Source organism: Montipora foliosa, chromosome 11 (genome assembly GCF_036669935.1).
Source record: "Montipora foliosa isolate CH-2021 chromosome 11, ASM3666993v2, whole genome shotgun sequence".
Taxonomy (NCBI): Eukaryota; Metazoa; Cnidaria; class Anthozoa; order Scleractinia; family Acroporidae; genus Montipora; species Montipora foliosa.
In genome coordinates, this window is record NC_090879.1 from 10,067,221 (window position 1) to 10,077,220 (window position 10,000).

The 10,000-nt window shown below is 36.8% G+C and overlaps 1 protein-coding gene across 11 annotated transcripts in view; it reads left to right on the forward strand.

Moving 5' to 3' along the window:
• Positions 1-10,000, forward strand: part of LOC137975986 (uncharacterized) — a 27,362-nt gene that overhangs the window by 13,457 nt on the left and 3,905 nt on the right. Inside the window, exon 1 of one of the 11 annotated variants that reach the window (XR_011117679.1) lies at positions 2,383-2,504. The exons of 7 other annotated variants lie outside the window; for them this stretch is intronic. Coding sequence is in view for 1 of the 4 variants with exons in the window: in XM_068823223.1 (XP_068679324.1) it covers positions 4,080-4,147 (68 nt within the window). In the remaining 3 variants the exon portion in view is untranslated. Of the gene's footprint in view, positions 1-2,382; positions 2,505-4,067; positions 4,148-4,184; positions 4,232-5,882; positions 6,033-10,000 lie in introns of those variants that run through there. 3 more of the 11 variants (XM_068823223.1, XR_011117678.1, XR_011117670.1) reach the window with 3 other exon arrangements.

Consider the following 10,000-nt stretch of genomic DNA (forward strand, 5'->3'; position numbering starts at 1 on the left):
CGAAAAGCTCAGTCCGCAAGGTCTTTAATGATGAGGGGACTTTGGTTACAGATCCTAAAAAAGTACTACTGGAAATTGAAAAGTACTACTCCAATCTCTCTAAGAGTGATCTCCTCACTCCGTCCGAAGATTTGTTATGAGTAGCTTTCTAAATCACCCCCGGATACCAAGACTAAGTGTTGACCCGGTCCAAACCTGTGAAGGAGCGCTGACTGTTCCTGAATGTCTTAAGTGTCTCCAATTTTTTTGGCTGTAATAAGTCACCAGGCAATGATGGACTAACAGTTGAATTTTATAAAGCCTTTTGGAATACAGTAGGAAATTTGGTGGTTGACAGTTTAAATTTCGCCTACGAATACGGTGAGCTATCGAACTCCCAAAAAGAGGCTATTATAACGTTGATCGAGAAGAAGGATAGGGATAAAAGATATTTGTCAAACTGGAGACCAATCTCGCTGATTAACGTAGACGTAAAAATAGGATCAAAAGCCATTGCCAAAAGATTGGAAAAGGTTCTTCCTTACGTAATCCATCACAATCAATGCGCATATGTTAAAGGTAGAACAACTTTTGATGCTGTAAGAACCATAGAGGACGTTATGGATTTCACTGAAAAGTGTCATATTGATGGAAGATTGATCTGCATAGACTTTCAGAAAGCGTTTGATACTGTAAGTAGGGAATTCTTGTTTCGCACTTTATCTGCATTTGGCTTTGGTTCTTCGTTTATTCAATGGGTTTATACTTTGTACAATAATATTTCCAGTTGTGTCCTAAACAATGGCTACTCGACTTCGTCGTTTGCTGTCGAGCGGGGAGTCAGGCAAGGCGATCCGCTATCAGCCTATCTTTTCATTATGGTTTTAGAAATTTTGTGTATTAGCATACGTGGTAATAATGACATTCAGAGAATTCCGGTGAATAACGAAGAGATTAAACTTGGACTATTCGCAGATGATCTGACTGGCTTTGTAAGGAACAACCATTCTTTGACGCAATTTTTAGATGTTGTAGAACGTTTCGGAAAATGTTCTGGACTTAAGTTGAACGAAGAAAAGACAGAGATATTGCTACTAGGTAATTGTGCCCAAACTACAGCATTAAATTGTATCACGTCCCAGAGCGATACTGTGTTTAAAAAGTCCGTCAAGATACTTGGAGTGCATTTTACATACGATAAACGGTAAAAAAAAGCTGAATTTTGAGGAACTAATTAACGCTATAAAACAAAAACTACGAATTTGGAGATGGCGAGACCTCACCATTATTGGCAGAATCCAAATTGTTAAAACGTTCATTATCCCAATTTTTTTCTATCGAGCCAGCTTGTTATGCTTTGACAAGGAATTTTTGAATAATTCGAATACGATAATTTATGATTTTATCTGGAAAGGCAAAGATAAAGTTAAGCGTTCTGCGATTATAAATGATATCGAAAATGGGGGACTCAAAGCACCGCATTTGGAAATTAGAATTGAAACTCAGAAAATACTTTGTTGCGAAAACTCGCAAATGATCAGGCAGCCAGTTGGAAAACTATTTTAATTAATTACTTACAGCCCTGAGACCCCTGAGCACATTCTTGTATATTGTAACTATTCCGAGAGCTTCTGGACAGAAGTCATTAAATGGCTTGGTAACCAAGGTGTTAAGATTCAAAGACTCTCACTTAAAGATATATTGTTTGGGATCTTCTCTTGCGAAGATGAAATATATGTAGACCATATCTTGTTGATAGCGAGACAATATCTGTACTCTTGTAGATGCAACAAAAAGTTACCCCGTATTAGGGTATTTATCGCAAAAATTAATATAGTATATCAACTTGAGACAATGATTGCCAAGTCAAACGTTGATCGACTCCCTGTTCACTACTCGAAGTGGGGCAAATATGTAAATATTCTATCAGTCTGATATTCTTGTACCTTTGTGTATTGTTCTTAGTCTAATGCGATACTCTTGGGGCTTAGGAAAGCGGTGTATGTGTGTGTGTCATAAGTATAGTATGCATTAAATGAGACTTATGTGGTTTAGTGTAAGGTTCTCTGTGCAGTAGATGTAATTAATATGAAAACAAATAAACAGTATTAAAAATACAAAAAAAATATATTTATATTCCGGCGTCCAGTTGGCGGTAGAGTGAAATTTGAAACGGTGAAGCATCATGCAAAGCTAAAAATAGATCAATGCTTCAAAAAAAAAAAAAAAAAAAAAAAAAAAAGAAAGTGAATTCACAAAGCCCGCATATCCCTTAGATACCTACGGCGACTTGAATGTATTTAAAAGCAGGAAACACTTTTCAAAGCCAGTAATGGATTTTTTGGATCACCGTTTGTTCCATTAGGTCATTTGGTGATTTTAAAAAGCGACTTCGTGGGTGGATATTATTTTTCATTAATTTTCATCTACGAAGTATTCCATTTCCTTTTCGCTGCCGACGCAATCATTTGTACTGACGTTTTTACACGATTTGCAAACGAAAAGAATTTCAACCCTTCAAAAAGGTAACACCTACCCGGTACATTGTATAGATAGCGCATGGTAAATTTCCAAGAACATGCCTCCTGTTTGTTCCTTTATATTGATATCACGTCCTTGGTGGTATCTGCATGAAACTCATCAAATTCTTTATGTTATTTACTCTGGTAGAATATTATTTGTTTTAGCAGTCAACATATTGAAACTTTTGAAATAACTTAAGAGGCTTGTATCATTCTGAAAAATCTCTTAGGGATTTTGAGAAATATTTCTAGATTTTAAAATGTAAAAACTGTTTGAGACTTGAAGAACTAAATCTGATTCTGTCTGGCGTAAGATTTGACAAGATTTGAAAGTACGGAAAGTGGTATTATCTCTGCTAGAAAGACACATTGGCATTTTTCTTCATCACAATGTTCTTGGATTTCAGATTAATGAGTTGTTTTCGGCAAATTTTTCGTGCTTCCGTGACAATCTCTATTATTTGATTTTAGGTCGATTATTTAATAAGTTATTTTTAAAATGGAAAATATAATTCTTTGTCTCAGATAACTTGTAACTTTCATTACGATTTGGGAATTGGAAGATTTGAGTTTTCATGATAGAGGAGATTCGTTACCCGTTATAGCTGTCAAAACGCTTCCCACGTCTCCAGATCGACCATGGATTAAAATATGCCACAGAACGGAAATCTGATACCGCAAACTTCCATGAAAATACTAACTGAGAAAACAAGCCTACACATATGATAAATTTCTCTCGGGTGGACCCAATAACAAATCACGGCAAACCTAAGAGTTTAGCCATTTCAGGTCTGATCAAAATTAAATTCAGTAAGATTTTCACCAAGTACCAATAAACATACATTTTTCATCGCATTTATGGAAATAAGACCACGAAAGCGAGAAACTCGAAAATTCTTTAATTATTAAGGTGCCGCGAATGTCAGTAAAAACTGACCAAAATATCTCGTCAAAGTCATATAATATTTGAAAAATAAAAATGTCGTCTAACTTGATAAATCTTAGTGAAAATTGCGGCAAACTTAGGTCTTCCAATAATGAAGTAAATCGGAGGTGACGTACTCCTGACAGCTGAGTGAGTGAGTTAGTGACTGAATGAGTTAATGACGGAAGTCCCGAGACAAATCCGGCCTATGACGATATTCTTTTCATTAGACTTTCGATTTAGGATGTTCTTCTTTGTATTCGTTGTGTCTCTACAAGTCGCTTAGGATAGAAAGTGGTGAGGAATATAGGAAAAACTTTGTTATTTATGAGCATGCACCATGGAAATGGCACGAGAAATCTCCGGAGTCTATTGCTCTCGTTTTAGAAAACTGATTTAAAGTGAAGTCGCTATCAGCGCATATTTTTCCAAAGATAACTACACCTTCAGGGATTCAAGTTCGGAAAAATTGAAAGGGACATATAACTACCGACGCCTTATTATCATGCAATAAAACAGTTGAATTTTTTAAGTGAATGTACATAATTGGGGATATTTAGAAATGGACTTAGTGGTTTTCTTAAAGAAAATTAAAAGCTGATAACTTAAATGGCTTTTTCATAAAGTGATTAAGTGTATTTATAACAACACCCATGATGCTCCTGGCCACAATACTGCCCTTACCGTTCAAAAGGGATCGGTATCTTTTGACATTTCTCAGGTAAGAAAACACGAACTGTGGTTTATTATACCCGGTCCTACATCGAAACCAACATAAGTTCATGACGTTACTAAGCCGTTCTCTGTAAGTAAATAATACTAGTGAAATGTTATTCGTTACCTTGTAATCTAGGAGAAAAAGTTAACTCAGGGCCACAAACTCTTCGTCATCACAGGCATTCATTGGAATCAAGAACCGAGATCTATTCGTGGAAATAAGCTGAGCAACCAAATGCCGAGAAACTTATTTCGCGACCTGATAAGCATGGCTACAGCAGAGTAAAGCTCGTGTTTAAATTCAATCCCGTAACACTGCCAAAACGGTTAAAAAAAACGCCTTAGTGGACAAGTACTGCTAAAGTAGAACAAAATAAATGAAAGGAAATGGAGACCCGCTATTTTTTTACGGACGGGTTTCTGTTTAAAGCTTAGAAAAATAACACTAAATCGATAAATGGATTAAAAAATAATAAAGCAGCGTAGAAATATTTAACTCTACGAAGCCGAAGCAAACAGATGGATACTTAAAATAGTTCGGAAATTAAATTCAATACCATCGTAGGCGGGCCGGAGATGTCACTGCACCAAATGTCGAAGGTACACGGTATTGGAAGGTTTAAGCTTAGAGCCCCAAGCACTGCACTAGGGTTACGCCGCCAAATTTATCCCAGTCTGACGAAAATCGCTTACTTTCGGTTATCTTTTTTAGCGCGAATCTGTGCTAGCGTATCAGTGGTCCGTGTGACCACATTGTTAGATATTTTATTTTGCAAGCTGCTATATGTCTTAAGAAGTAAAATGGGAAAAAAATCTTAAATTCACAAAAAGACAACAACAACATGGCTTCGACAGAATGCATCATTTATTTTTTCGTATTGGAAAGGGAACGTGATCCAGGCCTGACAACTTTTTCTTCCTGGCGAGGACAGTACTAGTTCATTGCTGAAATGAAATCCCTGTAGTATAGAATTTCGGAAAATTAATATAAATAAGAAAATGGTATTTCTTTCTGTGTCACACCTGTTTGAACTTTTAATGAAAAATACAATTTCCCCCAAGCAATTTAAGTCTTCAGTCTCGTGAAATGATGTTATTTATCTTCCCCCTGGGCTTTGCTTTTTAAAAATACTTTTAAATTCACAGTACTTCGTGGATGTTCTTGTAAGAATTGTGTCCAGCTGAGTGTGTATCATGACATGTTTTACGTTCCCTTACGTCTTCAATCACGAAGGGTATTTATTTTAAATTTACACGGCGGCTACAATTTGACAAGCTTGCAGATTCGTTTTAGCAAAATGAATCGAGGAGCGCACCGTTCGCGAATTCTACCGAATCTGTCGTAAGACTGATTTTTCAGATGGCTACCCCTTTGGAAACAGACATGACAGCAATTATGAGAAAACGCATTGAAAATAAGTAAAATTATAATTGAACTCCCAACGTGATGCTAAATGCGAAGTAAGTAAAAACTGGATGGCTGAAAGTTTGATTAACGAGCAGTTCAAGGTTTGATACTTTAAGGTGCTAATTGGCAAAACTAAATAATGCTGCATTTATTGTTGATCAGTTCCCTGGGAATTAACATGTGGCTTTCGGATAGCAAATTTCGTTCAAGTATACAAACATGACATTAATTTTCCCGACGGAAATGAAGGAAACAAACTTGGAATGAAGCTCTTTATCATTGTCCCGTTGTCTCCATAATGACAAGTTAAGTAAACAGCAATAAATTCGTATGTGATTAATATTGGAAAACCGTATTTAAAAGCGGTGCGGTGCATCTAGAATAAACTGTGTCCTTTCGATAGTGTCTGTCAGGGTGGTATCAATTGCTAGTTGGTTACAAAGTAATTTTTTTCCCAAGGAAAGTGAGGAATCTTTCAAAGGTAAGATTAGACCATAGACACTAAATCTATCGCTTAAAGTTACCGATCGGTATGTTCAACTCTTACATTAAAAGGCTCTATTTTCGTGCTCGGTGAAATTAAGGCCCAATAGAAGCAAAATATTTTTTTCTTTTTAAGACATAACTTAATAACTTTTTGGGTGTAACCTGTTTAACTTTGGTTGTAACGAGGAGCTGCCATGAGACTTAAAGTGATAAATCTTGTGTTAAAACCAGTCCAACTAAAAATCAAAGTTACTGTTACAGAATAATGGATGGCTCTTGCCTGAGACAAGCCCAATTCCAGACGAAATGCAATTGAAAAAGGCGGGTATTTTCCTTCCCGGGAATTCAAGGAGGTGTGTTGGAAAATCCCCAAAATTAGATGCAGGCCGATTTTGATACCCATTTCAAGTGTCCTTCTACCGGCTCGCATCTTGAAAAGTAGGCAAAAAACATTACTAAATTGTCTCCCTTAGTTCATCCCTTAAGTAAGCACAAAAAGAAACCATGATAAATCCTCTCGTGATTTTAGATTGTAGATTGTGCCAGGCTACATAATAACTGCAGTACAATCAGAATTCTATGAAAGTTGCACGAAGAACTCACCAACTGGTTCTGGTCATAAATATTGAATTCTCAAAGCAGTTCCAAGCTATTTGTCTGCAGTAGGAAAGACGTTTCCAGATAAGGTCTTCCTTACCATATGTATATTTATATAAATATACATGACTAACCAAGCTTCTCTCGGTGGCCATTGAGCTTTGCTTAATTAAGAATAAAGATACAAATAAAACGTAGATAGAAACAAATAATTGCTAACAAATTCTTTAATAAAGTCATTAATGAATTTTTCTATAATGATATTGTAGTTTTAGCCTCTGGTGTTAGAAACTGGTTGATGGCAAGAAAATGGAATCAAAACCAACATGAACTATGTAAACATCATAAGTTAACAATCACTCTGGGGAATGGCTTCAGCTGGTGCCACATCAAGGAGCCATGACGAGTATTGGCAATGAGATTGACCTAGGGAGGGAGGGAGGGAGGGAGGGAGGGAGGGAGGGTGACAATTAGTGAATTCTTCATGCAACATTAATAGAATTCTTATTGTACTGCGGCTACTATGTAGCCTGGTACAATCTACAATTCTATAGAAAGTTGCACTTAGAATTCACTAATTGGTTCCGTTTGTAGCTTCTGATCTATGATCGAGACAGGACTACATTACCAAAGGCTGTGGAGTGTTATGGTCTGTGGTACAATCGGTTGAAGGTAGATTTTACTTGACCAGTCCGCAGATTGGAGAATGTCTGAAAGAGAGACTCCTCTTTCTTTGGCTGCTGAAGTGGAAACACCTCTTCTGGAGTGGGCTTTGAAGTGGTTGGTATTTATGCCTGCCTCCTTCATAATATCTTTAAGCCATCTACCAATGGTAGTCGATGAAACAGGAGCATTAGGCTTCTGAAAGGACAAAAAAAAAAAGGCTGCGGATCAATAGAGCCCGCTGCACATACGCTGCTTGTCCTTGTGAGGTAACCTCGTAGACGCTGAACAGGGAAAAGTTTCCCATTGTGGGGAAATGCGACAAAAAAATGTAACCTCTCTGCCTGGGACCCGTGACTTTGTAAGCCCTGGGATCTTTAGCTTATATTCTGCACCTTCTGGGAGAGACCTCATACAACTTATGTCTAGGACCTGAGATCTGATTAGCGCCTGCCAGTTGTTAGAGCTAGAAGCAGTACACTTTTCTTTGAAAGAACCTTAAGGATAGCTCAGTCAGTATTGGAAGTTAACTTACTCACGTGTTTTGTAACCATGTTTGTAACTATACTCCTCTGCTTCCTAACTCTTCTTCAAACTCCTTTTCGCAAAGCGAAAATGGCCATGGTTAGCCACGTTATACAGGGATATACCCATATATGGTAAGGAAGGCGTTATTTGGAAACTTTTCCCCTCTCTGCATATACATTTCTTTGAACTGCTTTGAGAATTTAATATTTAGGGCCAGAAAAAAAATGCGTGAATTTTGATTGCAACTTTCTATAGAATTGGTATCGTGTTAACAGTTACAAGTACACTTCGAGATGTTCGTATTAACATTGAGCTTGCAGTAGAAAAAATGGGGGAAATAAGAATGATGTGAGCAGTGCATGTTTTCCCCTTAGAATTCTAGTGATGGAGGTATGTCCAGAAACGCGCGCAGCTACAAAAATTGCAAAGTTCACAAAACTGTACTACATTTGAGCAATTTTAACAAAAACTGCAAGATTGCTGTACCTTTCCAAGGGTATCGTTGTTGATATTTCGATATAGAAAAATGAAAATGAGGAAAGTGGAATTATTTTGGCTGGTTGATCTCGCGTGTCGGATTCCCCCCTGAACTTATAGCAATGTAATGCGTTAAGGAGGCTCGAAAGGGTTTTCAGCTGAACGCGTGCGCGTACGCCACACACGCAATTCTACAGCTGCTCGCGTCAGCACATGATACAAAATGGCTGATGTCGCTATCCTTTGTTCTAATTCTTAAATAGATGGAATATAAACATGCTTATTATATAGATATTGATGAAATACCAGGATTTCTCCATTTACTAAAAAATCATATCTTCACCGCGCGCAGTGGACATATCATTTTTATCTTTCACATGTGAGGATATAGGTGTAGTCATGGTAACCAACGCTATTAGCCAATAAAACGCGAGCTTTCTCTTTATTGTAAGATACTTCTGTGCTTTAATATAATTCTTCTCTACTACATTAACATTTTAATTGCAAAATTTGACATTATCATGATTTGTTTTTCATAACTTTCATATCTTGTTTCATGTTACACAACATGCGTGTTTTAGCGGTTGGTGACCACTTTTTCATCATTTCGAAAATGAAACAAGTTGTTTTAAATCTAGACATTTCATCAATATCTATATAATAAACAGAACATTACATGGCTGCTTGGGGATACAAATTTTATCTTCTCGTGCTGAAAGTATCTCTCACTCGTTCGCTTTGCTCACTCGTGAGAGGTACTTGCAGCACTCGAAGATAAAATTCGTACCCCCGCGCGGCTATGTAATATCCTCTATATCTCCTATTCACGAAAACTGCGAAAATTTTGCACAACACTTAAATCCGTTTGTGTTGGCCCAAAGCTCCTCTCGTGCTCTGACTCGAGTGACGGATGCGTAAATGCTGATCTTGCAATCCCCTCACTTTTCCTGATTTTGCAACTTCACTCATTTATATCTCTGCTTCCGGAAGATATATTTTTTAATTTTTGCATGTTACTTAAATTAAATGAAAATGTTTCTTTACAATTTAAAAAAAATCTGTAGGCGAAAAATAGTTTGCGACATGTTTAAAAAAACCTGATTTTTCTGTAAAACTGGCCTACAGATTTTGTTGAATGTTAAATAAAACTATGATGGGTACTTAATATCCAGGCCAAATTTCTTAATTTGTCGTTCCCGTTTCCTCCAGTTGACCCTGGTTTCTTTTTGCAATTTGCGTAATTATCGCAAAATTTGCAGGTTTCTCACTGGGAGTGCAATTTTCTGAAATTTTTGCAAACTTTTTATTTTATGAAATTCATCATTGCCCTTTACTTTAGGCAATTTTCGTAGTTTTTGTTAAACTTGTTCTGGGCGCGCGATATTTTGCAATTTTAGTAACATTTTTTGTGAAATGTGTCATTCTCGTTTTCCCCCTAGTTACCCTGGTTTTCTATAAGGGATGGCAATTTTTAATTTGGGATAAATGTGCAGCTTCAGTTTGTCGTTGGGTGCGCAAAATTAGCAGGCTTCATCGTGGGTGCGAAACTTTCTAGTTTTTTGTCCATGTCATCGCCCTCTCCCTTTAATTTAGCAATTTTCGTATTTTTTGTTAAAATTGTTCCAGGGAGCAATTTCTTTTTTTTTGTGAAAATTTTAATTTTGTTTTGCGTGCATTTTTTGTACAAAATTTTAACCC